At 36.8% G+C, this 25,274-nt stretch overlaps 1 protein-coding gene and 1 long non-coding RNA gene across 3 annotated transcripts in view; both read left to right on the forward strand.

Annotated features, from left to right (window-relative positions):
• The window catches only part of LOC136258854 (uncharacterized), a 107,136-nt gene that overhangs the window by 23,543 nt on the left and 58,319 nt on the right, over positions 1 to 25,274 (forward strand). The window lies entirely within an intron of this gene.
• LOC136258605 (uncharacterized) lies at positions 2,176 to 24,526 on the forward strand. 2 transcript variants are annotated; one of them, XM_066051947.1, is made up of 7 exons: positions 2,176 to 2,268; positions 4,860 to 4,940; positions 11,986 to 14,158; positions 14,788 to 15,123; positions 17,041 to 17,127; positions 17,275 to 17,613; positions 24,281 to 24,526. In XM_066051947.1, the coding sequence occupies exons 1-6, from the start codon at positions 2,257 to 2,259 to the stop codon at positions 17,598 to 17,600; spliced, it is 3,015 nt and encodes a 1,004-aa protein (XP_065908019.1). In that variant the 5' UTR covers positions 2,176 to 2,256; the 3' UTR covers positions 17,601 to 17,613; positions 24,281 to 24,526. The 2 variants fall into 2 exon arrangements, with proteins under 2 accessions (XP_065908019.1, XP_065908020.1); XM_066051948.1 differs by having other exon boundaries at positions 14,800 to 15,123.

Raw genomic sequence — 25,274 nt, forward strand, 5'->3', positions numbered from 1 at the left:
TGAAAGTATATTATACAAACTGACCAGAGAATTAGTAATTCTCTGCATGCCCATCATTATGTTTCAGTCTTATAGCTCATGGTTACATATTAAACCATAGCCAGGGTCAATTACTTGAATGTGCTACTCAGGAAAAGAAACTACGGTAGAACCTGTATTAACGGTCACCTGAATTAAGCAATCAGCCATGGTTACAAGGTCTCAAATATTTAGCCATACACAAATGTATGCATGTGTTTTAAGTCTAACGTGTGTAATGGCCAGCAACAACTAGTACCAGTGTTGAAACTGGGTCACTACTGCTGACCCGGATGACCCACTGACCCGGATTGACCCGGATGATAATTATAGCTGAGGCGTGTGATAAGATCTATGTTCCTGTTGAGTAAACAAACGGTATATGCGATAACTAAACCAGTATAAGTTTTAATATAATTTAAGTGGGTTTGGTTCCACGTAGCTACTGTGAGTTTACAGACAGTAATTGGGTGTGGCTTCATGCATACCTAGTATTACAATTTCCCGATATATTAAAATGGGTGTGGCTCGAAAAAGTACTTATCCTGCTGTAAGACTAGGCTATATGCAACTCATACAACAATCGATTAGTGGGCGTGGCTCCACGTAAGCTTGCAGACAGCAACGGACACATTTCCACATCGTGAAATGAATAATTTCGTTTCTCACGTTATCCAATCCGGGTCAGGCCCGGATGACCCTGAGAAAATGTGACCCGAATGACCCGACCCTGTTTCAACACTGACTGGTACAACAGGAGCATCAATGCATTAGAATTGAGTCTCATACAGTGGTCAGAATATACATAACTAGCTACAGTATCTGCAGAGAAGAGTTCTTTTTAGTTTTAAAACATGCATTCGATGTCCAAATCTTTAAGAAATTTCTAGTACAAATCCTGCACCATTATTGTAATGTTCTTCTGTTATAATATTTCACAATATGTTACATCTTCATCATGGTTCAAGAAATTAAAATCCATTCTTGAAGATATTGTTTGGTACATGACCAGCAGTGCAGCCATCTTGATGATATCAACTACATGTTTGTCATGACAATTATTCTGCTCCTGTTTAACAACCAACACTTCACCAATGCTAGGTATCCATAGATGTTGATTTGCATGGTAACCACAAAAAACTGAACTAAAATGAATGATTTGCTTGTACTGACAATCCATATTGTCCAGTCACGAGAAATACAGCTGCTAATAACGAGATGGTAGACTCATCTACTTTACAGCTAAGAGTAGAAACACTTTGTCATTGAAGGACATGGATGTACTTAGACTACGTACTAAAATATCACCCCAAGTAGACATCTAGAGAATTAACAAAAGCGTTCAATTGTGCAAGCGATACTGAAGACAAAGGATGAAAAACTGAGGATTACAAGTGAAATGAATACAACCATCCTCAGGCTAAGGCCCGACACTCCACGTACAGATCACCACTGGCTTGGGAAAAGTAGCCAGCAAAACCAGACCACTCAAGTCTAGCTGATTTTGATTGTGAAATTAGTTAGTTTATTCATGTAACTTTGTGTTCTTGGTGAAAATTGAATCTGCTGACATGAGCGATAAGACCAGTTTTCCCAGATCCAGTCACATTAGTAAATGTAGTACTCTAATAAATGCAAGGACATCAGAGTAGGCATGACCAATGAGGCCAGCACTTCACCACTTTTTTGATCAGTGTCCAGTTTTATTATTAAGCACCTAACTAGCTAGCTAACTAACAGTAGCTAGTACTTTGCACAGCCCAAAATTAGTATCTCAAAGTAATTCTCAAAATTTCCTTGATGCATACCCTCAGATCCTCCTACACTAAGCCTTATTTACTACTTTCACTTTTACTCTGACACCCCTAAATGACTGTAATAACTGTTCATATTATTGTTATATAGCTCTATGATAATATGTTTCACCTGCTCAATAACTGTACAATACACAGTCCTAGTAGTGTAACAACTATTTTGTGTACTGTTGTAGTTAAGCATTAATTGAAATATTTCACCACATGTCATAAGGTATCTGGTGTAGTTACATATCAGTGTACAACATTAGGTGGTTATGATTGTGTACTCTTTATACAGTATACAGTATCAAGTTTGGTAGTTAGTGGTACATGTGATAATTGTTTATTGTTATAGGATGGGGATACTCCACTTCACTGGGCTGCCTTCAATAATCAGTATGATGTGTGTTTAATACTGCTACAACATGGTGCCAGTGTGGAAATGAAGAACAAAGTAATTAATGTGTTGGTTTGTTACATATATCTCTGTGTGACCTTATTTATGACATCATCAGTTTCTTCCAATTAATTAATGTGTTGAAATTAATTTTTAAATAATGTGCTTACCTGCACTCAGTACTGATAACAGTGTCATTATTGAACAAAACAATACTAAAATAATTTAGGGTTGTATGTTTAGCATGTATCTCACTAATCATAAAGGAGATATACCATGTTTGAAGCCAATGAAGAGGTAATAAACATGTTTCTAGTAAATTTGTTAACTTGGAAGTCTTGTCGGTTTGTTATTGTTGAGAGCCTTAGCATGAGATATGTAGTCTAGTAGCTGCTGTAGTACTGAACTTCCGTATTTTATTTATTTATCTCCTTATTTTTCTGTATTTGTTTGTAATGGACATACATGATACAAGGTGTTGTGCAATTAGTTGGATGGTGTAATGTAGCAAAAGCTATGTAGCTGTTGTACAATCCACTACATGTGAGGAGTTGTTTGATCTGGTGAACATTATTGTTGTTTAGTAGCCTTACAAAAACAGTGGAATTTAGTATCACAATTTTAATCAAGGATGGTTTGTGGTGGCCATACAAGCAAACTTTAGCACTAGCCTACATGTGCTTGTCAGTTATGAAAGTGCAAAATGTATTTATAACCATGTTTTGCCAGTATTATATTTGACGTGAGGGATGCATGAAGCTTTATTAATAGCTTAAAGCATCTGTTTTACTGCTGTATGTACATACTTGAGTAGAAACAATGTCTACATTGTGTTATGACATTGTAACCTTCTTTTGTGTTCACGCATTACCCTGGTGTATGGTTCAAACTAAAAAAATCTGATCAGTTACAATTCTGATAAGAATAGTGAAGCATCTGAGTACACAATACAATGTGAACTTTAAAAAATTAATGAGTAAGGTAAAAGGATGAGTTAGGTCCAAGTTCTATTCAGGCCTCAAGACTAGCTAAAATAAAAGGAAATCCACAGCACAGGTCTTTATTCAACACGACAACACCATTGAGCTGTGTGGTCACATACAGCCACTGACGAGAGCTCCATTATGGCCCCAGACCACATGTATGGATTACTACTATGCTTGGAAAAAACAGACCATTCATGTTTAGCTGATTTTAATAATGAAATTTCATAATTTAATCATGTGACTTTGTGTTCTCTTGGTGAAAAAAAGCAAATCTGTTGTCATGGGCGATATCCAGTTGCAATGGCCTACACATCATGATCTAGATATTAGGGCTGCACCAATTCTAGTATTGGTATCGGTTTTGGGCCGATACTGCTGTTTTCATGAAGTATCGGAATCGGCCATTATATTGTTGCAAATACCGATTCTTATCACGTGCGAGAATAAAATAACGTTTGTTTGTACTTGCTTATTTTACTAGCACAGTGGACTCCTAATAGCTAACTACTGGCAAAATCACTGATCTGTGCTGAAACCTACGTGTGAAAATGCTTTACTGAGAAAAAGATCGATATACTCTAATAGAACAGTGAATAACTCTAATAGAGCAATCAGGTAAAAGTGACTTTCAGTATTTTTTTGTAAGCACCATTATGATATTATTATCTACACTTCTCCCAAAGAATACTGGAATATCCACTGGTTTGCATTTCAGTGACTTCCTTCTTTGTGAATCTGATTGGCTACTTCATTATAAACATGAACCATACTGAAAACGTGTACAAGAATACCATGAAATGCAATATATACAGGGCCGCCCAGAGAAATTAAGGGGCCCAGGGCAAAGAGTTAAAGTGGGGCCCCAGAGGCAAGGAGGTTTCCATTCTGAATCACAACTTGACCCAAGCTGTAAGTTGAAGACCAAGGAAAAAAAAAAAAGGTCACAAACTGCTGACAATGCCAATAACTACCCATCACCAACCATATCTCCTTATCTATAAACTTGCTACACTGCTCCTTTGAAGAATACTGTGACTGCTCTATTAGAGTATTTCGATCTTTTAAACAGGTATTCAAGGGGGCTTTCATGGAGCCTCCTGGGGCCCCTTTCAGGCTGGGGCCCAGGGCAAAATGCCCCAGTTGCCCCCCTGTGGGTGGCCCTGAATATATAATAAATATGTGCACTATAAAGTAACTACTTTAAGGTACTTGGTATCGGTACTTGTACTTGTAGATACTTCCCAGCTGAGTACTTGGTATTTGAAGTATCGGTAAAAAGTGGAATCAGTGCAGCCCTACTAGATATATCTCCCTTCACCACAGCCAATTTACCTGAAAAATAAACACCTTCTCTATATCTAAATATTATTTTCAAAACAATCTATGCATATTTGTAATACACGTGAGGCATACCATGAGCATGCATATCACCTAGTCATAACTTATGTGTAACTACATCATTTCAATTGGGCTTCTGGAGAACATCAATGAATGACAGTGAATGTGTCACTGTACTAAGTGTGTAAATATGAAGATGAATGTACGATGATGTAATTTATTTAGGAATGTCTCAATATGTAGCCATGATTCTGAACCAGAAATAGTGTGCATATATATATCTGTTGATGTGCAATAAATGTTCATCTCTATTTCATAATGTAGGACAACAAAACACCACTTGACATTGCTAAAACTAATGGACATCATAAGGTGGTACAGTTGTTGGAGTCATATCCACAAAAGGTTTGTACAGCATAATCATATATTGTATACAACTGAACCTCTGATCTTTTCATTTGGACACCTCTGTTGTCCAGTCAGCTCAAATTAATAATTGGCTGACCCTGACAGTAATAAAGTTTGAATGAGATCAAAGCACAAGGAGGAAGCCTAAAGGATGCTGTTTACCTGTTAGGTGGCTTGTTTATTTAATAACTAACATTTGATTGCTGGGTGATGACACAGTACACTTTACAGCTCAAAGGAGTGCGACAACAATTATTTTGTAGTAACTTTCACACTGCCTAGTAAAGTGCATAGCACTAACTGAGAGATATATACTTATAGTCTGTTCACGTTCACTTGAGCCCTTGTTTCTTGTTAATAACTCTTATTACATTAGCCAGCTGCCTAAACCTTTAGTAGTGTTGTGAAGCTACTGGAACTGTTAATCAAAAATGTGGTTTGAGAACAAGTGAGTTATGAGGCTTTAAAAATATCCCATAATTTAGTATGGACGATTCAGGCACACAAACATGTTTACAACATGGAAACATGCTTGTTCCAGTACAAAACTATTGGGAGTGAACACATGTTCACCTCTTTGATATTACTATATTTGGCGGGCACAGGTGACAGGTGAACCCATACTGACTATAGTGTACAGTATTTAGCATGTATGTCTTAGTTATGGACATTTTTGAGGTGTAGATTACAACAATGAGAGAGGTTCCACTATATACATGTGATCCTTGTGCTGTGTGTCTGACACTTGATGTTGTAATAATTATGTATTTGTTTAAACCATGTTCATATATTATGTGTCTATCTTGGCAAAAGTTTACACCACTTCTGAATTTCTTTACATATTTTATCTATTGTGTCCAAAGAATAGATCACTAAAGTTTCAACTTGTTGTGATACACTGTTAGTGGTTTTGAATTATAGTGCTAGACAGTAGGAAGAACAACAAAATCAATTTGTACTGTGGCTATACTTAAAATAACCTACTGGCAGTTACATTCATAGCTGTAACTTCTAGTCTACAGCATTGGGATGGATTGGCAGACAAAAAAAGCTTAGTTTTAGCCTCTACGTAGTCACTGGTACATATACATTATGAGGGCTTTTCTTTGAAGAAATACGTGACAATCTGTTTATGTTTATCCAAATGCATGTGAAATGTATATCATTACTGCTATATACAAAACAATTTAAAACAAAGCTTTTTGAGCTGTCAATGAGCAGGTAAATAAGATGGTGTACTGTACATGTTATTCTGGGAAATAATTGCTCAAACATGGAAAGATGCCAACCTACCCAATTTGGGATATTTTGCACATGCATTGCAGCTTGTTGTGTGTGATGGTGTGTTGTCTCAAAGAACTGTAATTGATGTCCTTACCATATGTGACCGGACCTGCAAAAACAGGGCATGTGGGCACAAACTATATCCTGTCACATATCAGGTCATATCTCAGTACTGGGGAAGAATATTTGCATTCTGTAACTTGCATCATAAAGCCAATTAAATGCTTACTAAGACCTAAAAATTGCATTGCCATAGCATAATGATATAAAAAGTTCTGAGTAATGAAAGCTTGCAAAATAGGCAAAGCACTGCTGGCCAATTATTTACACATCGAAATTATCATTCTTTTAGCAGTGCTGACATACCCTATCACAGCCACCTGCAGATGAGATAGAAGGAAATAAACTATGGCTTTTAGCTCTAAGTGATGGTGTTGGTAGTAAGTCATCAGTATGATTACTGGTAGGTGTTCACGAATCATGAAATTTGTCCAAGAATACAGGACTTCAAGCAGCGACTTTGATCCAGTCTAGTACAACAACCATTAAGGTACAAACTTGGGAGATTAGTTGGGCTTTATGCCAGGTATTTCTACACCAATTTTCACATGATTCCACTTAGAAGTTTATGAGAATGAGTGTCCGAGTATGCATGATGTCAAAGAATGGATAGTTTACTTTACTAGTGAACTAGTGAATAAATTTAAGCTATGCATGATGTACTCAGACATGACATGTGCAAAGTATGTTATCTCGTGTATACTGTCACCTGTGTTTTGCTGTTTTCTTGAATGTACACTAGCTTGTTACTGACCACACTCAGCCATTATTATTCCACGGCACTTCAATAATAGCTGTTCTGTATTGTGATCATTTTCCTAGGAAAAATGGTTAAAGAGAGAAGTAAAAAAAAATTGACTGAGCCCCGAAATTAAACAGGACATAAAATTCTTCTTCTTTTCCCAAACTTTCATGACTCATAACTTTATAGCTACATATGCCATCTTGCTATGGTAATTTATTTCAGCCCTTATCTAACTCTTAATAAGCCTCACAATACAAACTACAGGATACAAATACTCTAATCCAACACTGTGATATGACCTGTTGTGTGACAGTGTGCACGTGTAGTTTGTACTCATGTATCCTGTTTTTGTAGCTCTAATTATAAACAAGCATTGACTCTTTCCTTCCACAAGAAACTGCACTTGTCTATTGACCAAACTATAAAAAAGTTCAGTAAAACTCGAGTATAATTCTTGTGTTGCACCGATATCCAAATTAGTCGATTATTCCAATAACCAGTATTAAGCAACAGAATTAGCTGATACCAATAACCGATCCAATATACACTAACACTCATCCTCATCATTATTAAATGACTCATATTAGTGACATAAGTATTGATATACAGCTCATTCTAGGCTAAAATGTAAAGTTAGATGTATACCACAAGTAAACATTACTCATGGTAAACAGGGTATAAATACATTTTACTACTGCTATACAGCTGAGACAAGTGGCTGGTACTAAAACCTCAGTTTACTGTTGAGCATGGCCTAAACCCTGACAGTTTATTATGGGCATGGCTTGTAGTCACCACTAAACCATCAACACATAACTTAATTAAAATGTCAAATAACTTATGTCTAGCCTCCCCCACATCATTATACTACACAGTGCAGTGGAAATTAACATCAGCTTTGATTTAATCAAAACTGATTAATCAGCTAGTAGCCAATATCAGCAGATATGCAGATACTAGATACACAGATACACAGATACACCGATTACTGAACCAATTATCAGTGCAACACTAATAATTCTAAAGTACCATTCATGTTGAAAATTATTTTCTTGACTTTTGGCTTTAACCGAGTATGAATATTGGAGTAAAAGTTAGTAGACATACAAAACCCACCTTAATTGCATTTATGTAATACATTTTTCTATGCTTGTACTTTATAATTCACAGTAGATAGCCAAATCACTCTTATTCTATCATGGTGCCCCTGAATTAGAAACTACTCTGAAAAAGAACTTCATGTACTGCTTAGCATAGGTCACTCATTCTGCAGCTGGTAGTATTAATCAAGGGCATGGCTTGACATGATGCATGAAGTGAGGCATGTAGTCTGTTTGTCAAGCTACTGGTGTAACGTGCATAAATTACTTCACTAAAACTATTTCCCTAGAATACTTGCTTGCACAAAGTCTCTGAACTTTAGTAGCTAGGCCACTTATATTAGACTAGTGTGATCATTGTACAGCACAAGTGGCCTAATGCATGTAATGCAGTTAGTTGTAGACAATTTTATAGAGGAGTTTATAATTCTAATTAATAGAAACATCATGTAAGGCACACCATGATGGAGAAATCTTTGCAGGACTAGTTGCTGTAACATGCAGAGATGTTCAGTTCAAGTATAGTATGTACAAACATCATAAAGTACATAATTCCATGAGACGTTGGATCCCAGTTACAGTGGTGCATCCAGAGGGCACATGCTCCCCCCCACCCTCCCAATCCCTTTCAAAAAAATTGCATATAAGATCGAGATACTCTAATAGAGCAGTCAATCACTCTAATAAAGCAGTCACAGTGTTCACAAGGCAGTGTAACTTACTTAGCTATGAACGAGGATCTGAATAAGGTTCTTTATATACTTTATAGTATACTAGCATTGGTACCTGCCCTACGTGCAGGACACTTTCACATTAACCACCATCATGTAAGCTTATTAATTTAAACACTGAATAGCAGATTTGCATGTAAGCTAAACCAATAATTATCCCAATTATGTGGTGCTATCCTATCAGGCAGGCATTGTAATAACATGTTGAGTATTTAAAGTAGTACTAATAATTTTCTTGTAGCTATACTGCAAGCAAAGGTTTGAGCAAAATTAACAGTTGCACATTTACTGGCTATAATTTTGGCAAGTAGTTATTATAGCATCACAAAGAATTGGAGTTACAAAGAGAAGGCACTTACTCTAATAAAACACACAGAGAAACGAACATTCACCCAATTGGCCTGCTAATGCCTACCCTATATCTATCAAATGTGCTACGGTATACTTTTCCGACAGTTCATATAGAATTACCCAGTTGCAAAGAACTACAGCATACCACACCTTGATCCTGAATCTAATGGAATACCCATCTCTTTTGCATACAGTTGCATAAATATATTTTCTTCTTCACAATACAGTTATAAAATGCAAAGGTAATTGATGAATGTCATACCAATCTCCTTCTGTGAGGTCCCTGGGGTTCATCTGAAGGCTGAAAATAAGTTCAAAACAATTGATTAGAATGTAGAAACCTTACAAATATCTACTGTGTCTAGTTGATAGTATGTCAGTAGTAGAGCTGACAGATAATCTAAGTAATAAACACTGTATGTAATTATTGTTTGCACTTTATTGTTGGTACATGTTTCTTCCCCATCCAATAAACCTTGTGAACAAGTAATATTTCTATACATTTCTGATGCAGGCATGCTATAAATGTATGTGTATCATACAGTATGATAGTACTGTATAATAGGGATCATGGAGAATAGGTGTTTTTGCCCAATTATTTCAACCCAAAACCAGCCTCACTTAACGTTCATAACAGCTTGGCAGTATTGGTTAGATGTAGCAAGCCCAAAAATGTTTTCAGACACACTCTAAACCCTTCTAGCATAGTTCTACAAAAATTTTAAAATATTGTATTTAACAGAATTTTCTACTAACTGACTAACTGCCAATGCCTTCAGCCAAGCATAACTCGACTTTGCTTAGAGCTACGAGCTTCATTTCTTCACTATTCGATATTGCTTCTTCCCAAGATGTGCCTTTTCACTAACCACTGTAGCTACAATGAGTGCATCATGGACTAACCTTTATCCTCCTTTGTGTCCTAATTCTTTTCACTGACACCACAAGGTGTCAATTCACAGTAGCACACTATGGCTTCTCAATAGTTTGCTATGCAAAAAATTGTCTGTATTTTCCGTAGCGAGTGGATTACTCGTAGAGGCAGTTGTCGTACTGTTCTACTAGGAATGCTGTGTAATGTGCTCAACATAGCTTGAAACACAACATAACAGCTACTTCACTTTTCATTAATTGATAGTTGGGGCATGCATCAATTTTTCTTAGTGAGTGATCGTGCTTGTAGAGGCAGTTGTCATACTCTTCTTCATTCAAAATGCTGTGTACCGTGCTGAACATCGCTTGACACAAAGCGTAACAGCTACTTTACTTTTCCTTAATAATGCTGATAGTAGGGGCATGCGTCTAGACATTATTAATAATGTCAGGTACCATTCATTCTTTTGATACGGTATGCGCAGGTGAGCCAGTCATAATTATGTTACAAAAAAGTTTACAAACAAGTACAATGAAAAATTAGGAATTGCAAGTTTGATTAGGGATCATAGAAATAAGAAGTAAGGAAACAAGGGAGGTTGCCTATACCTGCAGGTATGCAATTGGATATTTAATCCCTAATTCAGTTATGGGTATACAGGGTGAATTAGGGAGTAAATGTCCACTTGTATACAGAGGCAGCTTTAGAGGAGTTTCTGGGGTTTACAGAAACCCCCTCTGAAATAGTGCTCACCCCTATGATTCGTCTGGGTGATAAAAATTACAAAGAGTTACACATACTGAATTATATTATGGCCTTTTCTATTGGCAAAACTTCATACTTTTGCCTTTGAAATCACCTTCACTGCATTCAAAACCACTTAGTGAACTTTTTTTTTTTTGCTCTTCAACTTGCAGCTAGGCTGAAGTTACAATTCCAGAGAACCTTAAACCTCCTCTGAAAATTTCTAGATCTGCCCTTGGTATACCTGCAACCTCCCTTGTTTCTTTACTTTTTATTTCTATGATCCCTAATCAAACTTGAAATTCCTAATTTTTCATTGCACTTGTAGTGTTATAATACACACTGGGCTGTGATTTTCATGCCCCTCCACAGCTATAACTTTCAGTCTGGTACAACTTTGGTGAAAGGATGGTGCAGATGTGCAGACAGCGTCTCTCAGTGCCACAGGGGACAGTTGAATACTATCTTTGTACATTGGCATAGGCCTTCACAATAAACAAAAGCAATTGTCATGATGTATTAGCGATAGTATGTATTCTAGCTGCTAAAGGCTGAAAAGTGTCCCAAAAAGATGGAGGAGTTTATTCTACTTACAAAACCATGCATTGTTAATACAACAACCGCATGCCATATGCTTACCTGTTTTCCTGGGCAATTTGTAACTCTATAAGAGTTTTGTTGTGCTCGAGTAGAAGACAGCAATTACATTGTCATTTGTAAATTTGCACTCACTCCGCAGTCTTCGCCATAGTACAAGAGTTTCTGTGGACAAATATATTTTTTTGCTTTTACACTATCCCCTGTGCCCTGTTGCTCATGAGGCCTGTCGGTATGCATGGTGATACACTTCATATATAAGTATGCAGACACGAATAAACTAAAATTACAGTACGTTATGATTTCACAGACTGTGAAATCAATAAATTCTTAAATGGCTTCAACTGAGTTGCATTGTCCCTTTACTTAAGTAAACAAAAATTACTGGTTCTATTTTGTAGCTGTATGGTTACATGGCGTAATTTTTATATGTTGGCCAGTTTTTGAAACACATATTTGAATTTGGCTACTGTGAGTTAAGGCTACAAATTCAATACAAATACTATCTCAGTTAATTTTTCAGATATTTGTGTTACAAAATCCCCTCTTGTTTTAGAGAAAATCACTGCTGCAAAAAATAAATGAGGCAAAGAAAAAACATGGAACAATTGCAGTACGTTTTATAAAAATATTGTTTACTGGATCAGGAGCTGCTGGAAAAACAAGTTTTGGTCAACTCCTACTTAACAGAAAAATAAACCAAGAACATCACAGTACTAACATGGTACATACTAGTCATGCTGTGTCACTAAAAAAAGCTGCTTTTCATAAAGATGCATCTGACAAACGTAAAGTAGTTTGGGTAGAAATGGATTCTAACCTTGAAATAAAACACTTGCATACTGTGTTACTTTCTGAATCCAAAAGATCGACACCTGAGCATCACAAACAAACTGATGAGAAATCTGATGGAAACTTACCACATGACACTCAGCCAAAAGCTAAAGATTATAAACCGCAACAGCTCTTTACTGCTGAACCCATACAGAAGCAAACCTCCCTGACTACAGTAGCTAAACACTGGTTTTCTGGACTATTTACTAAATCTATCAATGTAAAAAACCTGTCTGTTTTCCAGCCAATCTTGACAGACAGTGTGGAATCTTCCAATGATTCACCAACTATGCACCATCCGGGCGATGTCCTGAACATTGTCACATTGTTGGATACTGGAGGACAGCCACAGTACATACACTTGTTGCCCACTGTCAATATCTATCCCACTATCAACTTTGTGATCCATGACTTATCCAAGGATCTCAATGATCAAGTGCTAGTGGAACATAGTCAACATGGCAAGCACACGTTTCAACCTTATCATCTCAGTTACACAAATCTTGACATGATTAAGCTACTAATGTCTAGCAATAATGATTGTTTGGAAAGGCCATCTCTAGCCCCAAATCTACTAACCCATCCCGGTACAGATAAAAATTCTTATTTGTGTTTTGTTGGAACTCATGTAGATAAAGTTAGCAAAGAAACTGTTCAAAAAACTGACAATACACTAACAGCTTTAGTAAACAAAGCCAGTAGTAAAGCATCAGTTTTACAACATGAAGGAAATGTGCTTTTTCCAGTTAACAACACCACTGCAGGAAATGAAAAGACTGAGGATCCTATTGCAGACGTCATCAGAAATAAAATTGAAAAATTAGCTGAAAATAAAAATGTTTATGAATTACCCATTACATGGATGCTCCTAGAACTCGAAATCAGACAAGTTTGTACTAAAAATATGAGCTATTACATCTCTTTCAAGGAGTGTGTTGCCCTAGCTAAGGCAAGCCGGTTAATGTCTAATCCAGAAGAAGTCAAGAATGCTCTAATATACCACCACCTGTTAGGTGTTCTACTTTTCTTCGATGACATCCCTGGTTTGAAAGAGTATGTCATTGTTGACCACCAGTGGTGGTTTGATAAACTTAGCAACATCATCAGTTTCACATTTCAGGATGACTCCCTTTGTCTCAGTGAAGTCCTCAAGTTGAAGCACAAAGGCATACTATGTAGGGAGGTACTTCAAAAGGTTGAATGGGACAGCAACATTAAAGAAGAGTATTTCTTGTCACTATTGGTTCATCTTAAAATTATTGCACCATTGTTGAGTAAAGGAAAGAGCATAGACGAATATTTTATACCATATATTTTGCCAACATGTTCTGCTCAACAAAAAGATGAGATTATTCACAGATATGGGTACCTTCAAGGGGAACCGCTGTTGATACAATTTCAGTCTGGCCTCCTGCCAAGAGGCTTATTCTGTTGTTTAGTTGTTTACCTTTTGCAGAATCCACCATTAAACTGGCACCCTCATTTTACTACAAGTGATATTGATAGTGCTGTTCACCACACTTTCAGCAATTTGATTACTTATAGCCTACCCAATGGTTTTTCTTTGTTGCTTTTTGACAGTGTCACTCACTTGGAAGTACAAATAAGACACCCAGACCTCACAGATGTTTCTTCTAAAACACATTGCACCATTTTCCAAGAGATCCTTCATTCCTTAGAATTAGTTTGCAAGCAGTTAACTTTTAGCCCCCAAAGATTGCAAGTTGGATTTTATTGCAACTGTGGTGAAAATTCTGAGCCCCATCTTGCTGTTTTACCGGAAATAACTTCTTCAGTTCTTTACGGAAGGTGTAGCAGTAATAGTGTAAAGCTGATGAAACTTACATCTTCTCACCTTGTGTGGTTCAAGAAAGATGAACCATTTACTACAGTTGGTAAGATTTATGTTTGCACTGCGTGATATGCAGTATATCTTTGACTTACTGTATTTACTGTATGATATTTAGAATGTTAACCATAACTATTATGTGGTTCAGGCTTTTGTATTGTGATATATAGGACACCATAACATCTAAAGCTCATGCACTATCTTTGTTATTAGTGTTTATTATGATCTGTGCCAATTCATGTGTTTTAGCATCTTTCTACAACACGTTGTTTGGAATGTGTAACATGCACAACAATAAAAAAAATCACGATTTTTAAATTGTGCTATTATCAGTTTCTTTGAAAAGAATATTGAAATATGAAATAACACGAATGCATATTGTGCCCATGATAATAGAAAGTAATTATATGCAAGCATTGGAATATTAGGTAGTGCATTAGCTGACACATCAAATATTTAATTTCATAAATACGGTACAAATGTAATTTTGATGGGTTTACCTAATTTTGTGTATCAGACCATACAATCACCATACACAAAAAAAAGTTCTGCTTTAAACAGTAGCACAAACAAATATTTATTTCATGAACAACCAGATGTTCCAATTCTGTGACCAGCCACACATAATTGGTATTACATTAATGCCTGTATAATGCAGTTTGCTACATTGAATAGTTTTGCATTCAGCTGTAGGTAAAAGTAAAAATCCATCAGAGCTCAGAGTGTTCAAACAATATTACAGCAAGTTGGTGGATTGTTTACCTGCCAAAGAGTTGTCACACTATTTGGTGTCTCAAGGCGTAATCACTCTGATGGACAATGAAGATATCACATGTCCCACTACTTCACGTCATAGAGCAGCAGAGTTGCTTCTAAGTAGAGTTTCTACCTTGTTGCAAGAAGACAATGTAGTACCATTTCAGATGCTACTAGATGTCATGCAGAAATATGGTAATGATGCCATTGTTAGTTTATCAAGTGAAATTCAAAGACTACTGAACAAACACAATGGTAAGAACCAAACTCTTTGGTCAAATGTTTGATGTGTGTGTGCATGCATACATAAGCGTAACTGCATGTTTGTGCTAGTGCTACAGTATTTTAGCACATTTAACATTTTCATGGCTGAATTTCCCAACACACTGAGTCATGCATTATAAGCCTCACTGAACACTAAACCACTTAGTTACTAAGCTTCTAAAAATAAAAGCTATGGACTAACCATCTTGACTACATTGTTTCTGTTTACGTAAATGAAACCACAATGCATAGGCAGCGGAAAGGGGGGGGGGGGGGGCTAGGGGGCTAAAGCCCCCCTTCAGAATGATACCACGCCGAAGTTATCCTTCTTGGTAGGACTGAAAACTGCGATAAAGCGGATCGAAATACTCTAATAGAGCAGTCACTCTAATAAGGCAGTCACAGTATTAGAGCAGTGTGTAGCAAGCAATGTAAGGATTTCTACGTTGTTTATCAGCTATGAATGCGTAGCTGGTAGGTGGGCAGCTATTGTCAGTTGGTTGCGAACTTTTTTTTTTTTTTTTGGTCTCACCATACCAAACCAGAGACTAAGTCTCGGTCAGTCCAGCCCCCCTAACTACTTCCTCCGCCTCTGCCACAATGTAATTATAAGACAAAAAACTACAAAATATGCTAAAAACTAATGAGTAGTCAGCTACAAATAGTCTATAATAAACAAGTGTTACCCTGCATGAAGCTAATTCATAATGACTCCTTACTGAGCGATCATTGTCACAGCTGGTTTCTTCAAATTTTGTCATAATTCCTGTATCATGCATGTACATGAGTGAATGATGCCACATGTCTGAAAAGCCACCAGCAGTCATTGTCGGTTGTCTTAACGTACCTAGATGATGTTGTTCAAAATATAACTTTTAAGTCCATTATTAAGAAACATGCCTACTTCCCCATTGTAAAGAAACCTTTTACTGGGTTATGCAATAAACCTGCAATAATGCGCAAATGATCCAATTATCCCAGAAACAGAATCTCTGTAAACATGCCCATTTCAGGATAGTCGAAGCATCATACTATCAAATGTACAATTGAAATGTTAGAGTGTTAGAATGATACTTAGCGCTGGTCTTATAGCATCATACCCGTGAATGGGTTAAACTTGTATTGTAGAGTATGGTAGTGCTACATAAAAGGGATCATGAAGATTTGGGTTTTTCTGGCACAAAAAATTACCCTAAAACCAGCTTCACGATACTATTCTGATGCCTTGGCAGTGTTGGTTTGGTACAACCAAGTCCAAAAGTGCCTTCAGTATGATCCTTAATGCTTCCAATAGATTGCTATTAAATTTAAATTTTATCAAGTTTTCTATTGACTGACTAACTGCCTGCCTTCCTGATACCCGATGCTTTTTGACAAGCATAACTCGATAACAGTTAAGGTCACGGGCTTGATTTTTTCACTGTTCGACATTGCTTCATCCCAACAGGTGCATACCACAGCACGTACAATACATGCATCATGGACACTTCAATTTTGAGGCAGTAATTGATAGTTGCTGCATGCATTAAGTCAAAAACGTTACCTCTGGAACAATCTTTTCTTTTGATGCAGTATGAGTGGGTTCACCAGTCATAATAATTTTACAAAAGTCGACAAACAAGTATAAAGAAAAATTAAGAATTTTATGGTCAATTAGGGATCATAGAAAAGTAGTAAAACAAGGGAGGTTGCCTACACCTGCTTATGTACTAGTGGACATTTGATCCCTATGGGTATAGACTGAATCAGGGTATTAAATGTCCACTAGTATATCTGTGGGTGACCTCCATTGTTTCCCTATATACTTTTCTATGACCCTAATTGAACTTTAAATTCTTAAATTTTCCTTATACTTGCTATAATATGTTTAATATTGCCACGATTATACTCTGTCTCTGTTTTCCTAAGAATTCACTGGAGATGCACTATACCCTGCTACATCAGAACCAGCTCTACCAATCAATTTGGTGAAGACATCAGAGCCAGAAAGCATCAGTAAGTTGATAGGATGCACTACCCTTTAGTTTACATATTGCGGAACACCTACATAATTTCTGGGTTATACAGTATGCATAGAAAAGCAATGTGATTCATTTGCTGTTGTGTTAAACATTTACTAATCTAATGTTATGTCACTGTTAGGTTGCCAATCAGCAGAGTACACTGTTATACTTGAATTCTACAGCAAATTAGTTGATGTATTGCAAGTGAAGTCTCTTGCACCATATTTGATAGAAGGACATGTTTTTATACCACAAGATGGGGAAAATGTAGGAACAATTGCTTCAAGAAAACAAGCTGCTGAATTTTTACTTACTAAAATATCAGCTCCATTGAAAGCGGGTTTCAAAAATTGCTCTGTTAGTTTTTATAAATTTTTGGATATCGCTAAGCAACATGGAAATGCTGACACTGTCCAGTTATGTGATGATATTGAGGAAAGGCTTGTAAAAATGAAATTGAATTAAAGTCCAAAAGAAGGTATATATTGAAACATATGTTATATGTGCATGCTTGTGTTGAGTGTATTATATAGTTATACAACGGCCACGAGTGCTTTGCCTGATATAAACGCACGAGCCTGAGGGCCGTCAGGCCCAAAGGCAAGTGCATTTATACAGGCAGAGCATGAGTGCACGTTGTATAACTGTTATGTACCACTCACCAAATAGGTGGGTAAAGTTTCAGAAGACAGCTGTAACACTTATAAAGGCCAAGTTTCTAACATCGATTGTGGGTAACCAAGCCGGACGTTGCGATGACGTTCCCCCTGCAGTACTGCAGCCACCTGAGATATTGAAAGCTAGTACGCTATGGGTTATATCACTAACCTGCATTCGCTGTTCGACTCTCATCATGTAGTGCTCAGCATGCCAGCGTGCCATATAGACTAAGCATCAGACTAATCGTCATAGTGATTCTCTCGAGCGAAAAAAGCAGCTAAATAGATGGTTTAAGTAAACAAAATCTAACTACTAAACGATACTAGTCTAATTCTTACTGTTCACACTGGCTAAACTTGAATCTGGTGGCATGACAAAACTGGTTACCACAATCGAACGTAAAGGTTAGTATTATTTAGAATATATTTGTTTTATTGAGTCATTGTCGAAGTGGACTACAGTTTAATCTGGGCCAAGATGGCACCAGACTAGTAAGGTGTATGAGTACGTTTACATATATGTAGACTAGAGTTGTGACTACCCGCGTTGGCTTTTTCGATCGCCATTGGCTGCTTGTAAACATTATACGTATTGGTGACGTTATGGCCCACAATCGACCTTTACATGTCAGGCTATAAAAGAATTCGAGTGATCTGTGAAGTGTCTTTCCACCTATTAGGTGAGGTGTCGTAGTGGTCTTTGCCACCGGCACTTGTGCTATGCTGCACAAAACCGCAGCCAGTGCAATATCTGTATATTGCACTGCGGTCGGTGCATTATAACTTATAATGCACTTGTTGTGGTCTACAAAACCGCAACCAGTGCGTTATAAGTTATAATGCACTCGCTGCGGTCTGCAGCAGTGCAATATACAAATTATGGCACCGGTGGTGCCTTTGAACTGCCCACGCAGAGTGGTACATATCACATTAATCTATAAGTTGTATATAGACACCTGGCACTTATTACTTGTAAACCACTAGAAACACCTTATTGCTCTTTGTAGCAGCTGCTGCATCCTTTTGACAAGGCATGGGTTTCATTAGTTGCAGTAAGTCTTGTTCTACAGATTAAGCCATTGTAATTTTGTAGCTGTCCTTACTGGCCATTTAGGACCAAGCATTTATTTGAGCCTGGCTTTATAGGTTGTAATAAAGCACTGCCACATAGAAAATACAGCACAAGGGGATATGTTGAAAGGAAAATACTGCACATGACTAAGCTGAGTGCTGCATGTACCTTGAGACTCCCCTGAATGCAGTATTTTTTGTTTGTACACACAAGCATAAATGGTGCTTTCAGTGCTATATTGTACTTCCTGGTCATTTTGCATGGAGTAATCACCTCTGAGTGCCAGAACTGTTTCAATTTTTGGTGATCAGACTATCAGTAAGTGTCCATGTATATAATTCATTTCTGGTTGTAGAACCAACTGGCAGAATTATACTCGGGCAATAGTTTCAGCAGCTTTACAATTTCACGCATGTGATCAATTGTGTTGTAACATTCCTTACATAAATGTTCTGCATAACTGTACTGTATGATGTATTTCCCAAGTGTCCTGTATTTACCCTATAATCCACATAGCTAACTGTACTGTATTTGTCCAATTGCATAACTGTATTGTATGACTCAATTAGCTAGCTACTTGATACTGTGTGGAAAATGCAGTTATGGAAACACTTTCCACACAAAGTAAAATGTGGACAAATGCGGGGCATAACAACTATGACTTTGTCAAAATAAAATTGATAACTGAGTTAATCATGAGGCAACACTGTTTAATTAAAATTATTGATAAACTACAGTATGTAATATTTTTGGAATTTACCAATGCTGTGTAAGGTGATTGCGGTAGCTTTAGAGACTTTCCAGTTGTACATAGGAAATAGATCTCAGATGCTGCGGGATGCCCCTGAGGAATTTTCACAATAACAAATTTGCAAAGATTAAAATTTGCTGAAGTGTAATAAACTTATTATGCATAAGCACACAATTTAGCCATTGTATGTCTACCTACTGTAGAATGGTCAGGTTCCAATTTCTGACGTACCTCAGTAAGCTAAAATTGCAGTGGATTTACAGTACAAGTTCAATTTAACTACACTGTACATAGACATTTCTTACTAAGCTATCCCCAATTAAGCGCCCATGCATTGCCAATTTTACAGGCACATAATTGCCATGTTTTGTATTGCCCCAGAGACAGGGGTCTATTGACTAATAAATAAGTATCTACAGGAATTAGATACCTGTATGAAATTCGAGTATTTTGCCTTTCTGTGGTCTAATTTATATACATGTCTAAAATATTTGATTATGGCTAGTCACACGTAACTTTGTAGCTATATTTGTTATAATGAGAAGACAAGTCCTAGGGTTATCACAGAAAGAATTTCAGGAGTGTTTAATGTATTGTTTACAATGTATATCAAGAGCTAAAGGAGTAAACTTTATTATAGAGAGGTTTAATCAGATTGTCTGTAATGTGGGTGTGGTCCTCATTCAAAACAAGCCAAAATATGCCATAAAACTAGTTTTCACCTTTACCTAACAATTTCCAACTTGCAAGGATACTAAAACGTCTTCTTCTGACTGGCAAGACTCTGATTCATGATAATATAGTCACATGAACATTAATTAATTTATTCCCATAATTGTTCTCAGTCTGAGCCTTTATAGAATAAACAGAACGGTTTCACTATTTTTCTTCCACATCAAGACTGTGCTTGCTTTGATGAAAGTGGCTTGCTCTTTAAAAGTGCAACCACTTTACCAGGATACATCTTAATGTACACCAGTGTAGGTATACATGACAATTGTATTCCCTGGAATTCCTTTGTCTGAAGTGTGAAAGTGTTACATGATTTGTTAAGCGACTCTAAAGATAATTATCATGCAGCATCAGTATGCATACATTTTGTAGTCCATGGTAACTTGTTTACACGGACTTTCATTTTTTAATCCTTGGTGTAAAGCCGTTAGATTTACACCTTGCAACTGCAGAACTAAGAAATGGGAGTCATTTAACACATTAAAAACCACTTTGACACCTCATATCAAAGGAAACCACAAGGCTATATTTCATGTATTGCCCTGACCACAGGGCGATATCATGATACCACCCTGTGGTTAGGACAATAGCATGATATAGCCCTGACCACAACTGCCTTTTATGCTGAGGCAGTTACAAAGCATCGGAGACCTTTTATTATTTATATATTTATATAGAACTGCTTAAAGTTTTGCATTGTGGTTTTGAGTTTAACATGTTGGTTTAGTTAGGCTAGGAATTGTTTTGAAGGAAACAGAAATGAGTGAGTCATAGTTCAGTTACTAGGCATCACTAAAATGATGATTGCAATGTGGGGATTGTTTTTCTACCCAGTACATATCAACTGCATGAAAAGATGCCTCAGACTTTCCCAACCTATATACTTAAGTATTTATTTTGGCACCTTAGCTTACTATAGGCATCCACAAAGTTTAAAAATAGTATCACTACAACCAGTGAAACCTACAATCATTTCATTTTGTGCCCACAATTTAAACCCACAATCGATGTTTGCAGACATCTGTATAAAAATGATGTGGTGAATGCAGGTTTGTCTTCCTTCACCTACATGTATTAGGCAAGCATACCTGTAAATCATGATTACTTCACTGTACAGAGAGATATTCTTACTCTCCATGAACATTGGTATATTAGATATTTCAGTTCATGTATTCCTTCGCTGTTTGCTAAAGTGATTCATACGTACATACAGTGTAAAATTATTTATGTAGCATCAAGAGTTCATAATATATATAATTATTTATGAATTCTTGGTAGCATGCATTTTATAGCCAATATATTTCAGTGGCATTTATCTAAAAAAAAAAACAGAATTGTGACTGGATGTGGAAAATCGGTCTTATCACTCATGTCAGCAGATTCAATTTTTTACTGGAGCATAAAGCTACATGAATAAACCATCTAATTTCACAATCAAAATCAGCTAGATTTGAGTGGTCTGCTTTTTCTGGCTGCTTTTCCCAAGTCTAGTGGCGATCCATACGTATGGTGTGGGGCCTTAATGGAGCTCTGGTCAGCCTGTGAATGGCTGTATGTGGCTGTACAGATCCGTGGTGTTGAATAAAGACCTCTGCTGTAAATTTCCTTTCATTTTAGCTAGTTTTGATACCTGAATGGCCCATAACTTGGCCTAATTTATCCCTACACCTTCCTTTTTAATTTTTAAAACAGCTTCTTACCCACCTTCCAGGCCCCCACATCCCTCTCCTTTTGAAGCTCGTCTGATACAGTCAACACAGTTTAAAAACTATATAAAATGGTGGGAAATTTAGCTGTTGGCTACTTGCACAATAAATGCTCTGGAAGGTAAGGAATTGGTGTAAAACATGTGAAAATTTGGTACAAAAAGCTTTAACCATTGGAGAGCTACAACACACTAAATACTTAAAGCCGGCATTTCTCGATACTTTTAAATAAGCGATAAGACCGGTTTTCCCAGACTGGGTCACAATTATGTGAACAAGTATTTTTCTCATATTACAAAAGATTCTTGATGTGGTAGGAGAAATGGTGATGTCGGTGAGGATTAACAGGGGCAGATCCAGAACCTGGCAAGGGGGGGCAAGTTTTAGGTGTTACAGAGAGCCAGATCCTCTTGTTAGTTGCTACATTTTGAAGCAGCAAATAATACACCTCTTAGCAGTATCTAACTGTTGATTTTTACCATTTTGGCCTTTGCAGATGACTGCGAAGTCTGCTTTAAAGCTCTGAATGTCTTAAACAACAGCAACTCAATAATTATTTTAGAGGTGCTTAGTACACACTAAGGTGCTGGGTGACAATGTCATAGCTAGTTTAACTTTGATTCGCTTTAGTTTCAGGTGAATTCATAATAAATGCTAGTAAAATGTGCATATTTTCGTGAGTTTTATAAAGTGATCTTGGCCTGGCATAAAGTTAAGTATTTTAATCAGAACTATGGCTCGTCCACAAAGTGAGGGGGCCGGGGCATTTATCCCAAATGCCCCATCCTGGATCTGCCACTGATGAGAAATTAAGTTTATGTGTCCTTATCATGGCTACAAATATTAAAACTGCAGCATGTAATGTACGTATCAACTTAAGTAGGGACAAATGTCAACTAGTAAAACTGCAGGTGAGGATGACCTCGCTTGTTTCATTGGCTTTCTTTAACCTGTGAAATGTATTTTTCCTTTCACTTCCACTATAGTTTGTTTACTATTTTGTAGTAACATACATGTACTGACCGCATCAAAGGAAAGAATAGCAGCATACACGTTAATCATGTGTCTGGATGTGTGCCCAAATTATCAAAGACTAAATGAGAAGTTGCCATTCCTCTTCTTTATCGGCTATATATGTTCTGTCCATTACACAGCATTACAAATGAAGGACAGTATGAGAAGTGCCTCTGCAATCAATCCAGTCATTATGAGAACATGTGCCTCAACCAAGGGCATTTCTAGAAAATTTGATGACTGGTTTCCACTCCAAAGTAAAGATTACCATACAGAAACCAAAGTCATAGAACCTTACTGACACAGTAGGCAGTTGGTTCCACTTTGACAAACGTAGCATGTCAAAAACAAGCTAGCAATTGGTAAATATCACCCCACAATATTGTTTTACCATTTAATTTCACCATTCCAGGTATTTGTAAAAATGCAATCACAATACTCCAAAACCCTACAATAATATTGTTAGAGGTGCTTACACAATTGAAAATGTTGGAGAAGATATTTTGTGTAATTTTGTGATGAAGATGAGTAATTCACTAGAAATCACTTTTCATTGTGCAATACATAATTGTTGGTGATTTTTTATTAAGCTGACTGCTTTCGGAAATCAGTACCTAGCCTCCACTATCAACTGCAAAGTAGCTGTTTAACTTCAGTTCCAGCTATGTTCTACTCATCATACAGTCTTATACAAATGATTAACAGTACAAGAAGCACTTCTGCGATCAATCCAGTCACACTAACTGCCTAAGCTATGTCATGTGTTACACAGGTCAATGCCTATATGATAGTGGAGAAAGAAATGGGATGCAAAGAAGGTCCATGATGTATATATTGTATAGCTGCCACTGCAGTTGGTGAAAAGGCACATTATGCATGGGCTAAAACACATTGTTAAGCGAAGAAATTAAGCACATACTCTTATCCATAGTCGATTGACTGGAGGTATCAGTCAGTCAGTCAGTCAGTCAGTCAGTCAGTCAGTCAGTCAGTTAGTAGAAAATTCAGTTAATTTGTTTATTTCATAGAAACTTGTTGGAACGGTTTGGGGTCATTATGATGACATTTATAGGCTTGGTTATGCCAATATTGCCAAACGGGAAGATGAGGGTGATTTTTGGGGTTATATTCCTGGGCAAGAAATCCCAAACCTCCATGGACCCTACTATACAGTAATACCATATTGTATGATATACGTTTATCTATTACAGGTGCCTATATACAAGTAGAGTTTGACTGTTTATTTCTTAGTTTCAGTTATACACACATTAGGTCTATTAATTACACTAGCTGTATATGCATGTAGTCACATTAATTGTACTACACTTTCAATTAGAATGTAGTAGCTACATGTAGTTGTGAACTGAAGTTTGACATGATGCATTGCTGAACTGTTACACTTATGCATATAGAACACTGTTACATATATATGTCATTATGTTAGAGATGTTAATATAATCATGGGCGTAACAACCAGAGGGTGGGGGTAGGAGCTTGTGATTTTCTGATTGTAATATCGAGATACTCTAATAGGTCAGTCAGTTACTCTAATAAAGCAGTCACAGTATTCAGAGAAGCAGTGTAGCAAACTATGAAGTTGTGAATAAGGATTTTTATGTGCTTTATCAGTGATACAGTCTATATTATTTAGTGAAGGGTAGTAGGTGTTGACTTTTTCTTTTTTTTTGTGCTCTTCAACACCAAACTAGAGCCCCCTATCTAAAAATATCTTGCTACACCTATGTATGTTTATAAAGTGCATACATGTATAATAAGAATGACATGCAGTCACATGCTCCATAACTATAAAGTTTTGAAATGACACACAAAGTTACTGTCTTGATTCATGGCATTTGCTGGCTCAATAAAATGGTTGATTGCATGAGAATCTGTAAACTAATTACCTTGATCACCATTCAAGATCAAGTGAGCCATTGGTCAGGATGGGCATCTCCAATCCAATGACATTTTGATTAGTGTGAGGAACATAATAAATCAGTCAAATAATTGCACTTGCACTGTCATAACTATGTGTGCAATATTACAATGCAGTATGTGACTAGTAGTCAACTGAACTGTATACTAAATGTACAGACTATATCCATGCTTGCACTGTCTTGTTGCTATGAAAGGCATTGAATTTAATTTGTCACTGCAATAACTAGGCTTGAAACTGTATACTCTTTGCAGTCTTTTCACGTCTGA

This window comes from Dysidea avara, chromosome 6, assembly GCF_963678975.1.
Source record: "Dysidea avara chromosome 6, odDysAvar1.4, whole genome shotgun sequence".
NCBI classification, from domain to species: Eukaryota; Metazoa; Porifera; class Demospongiae; order Dictyoceratida; family Dysideidae; genus Dysidea; species Dysidea avara.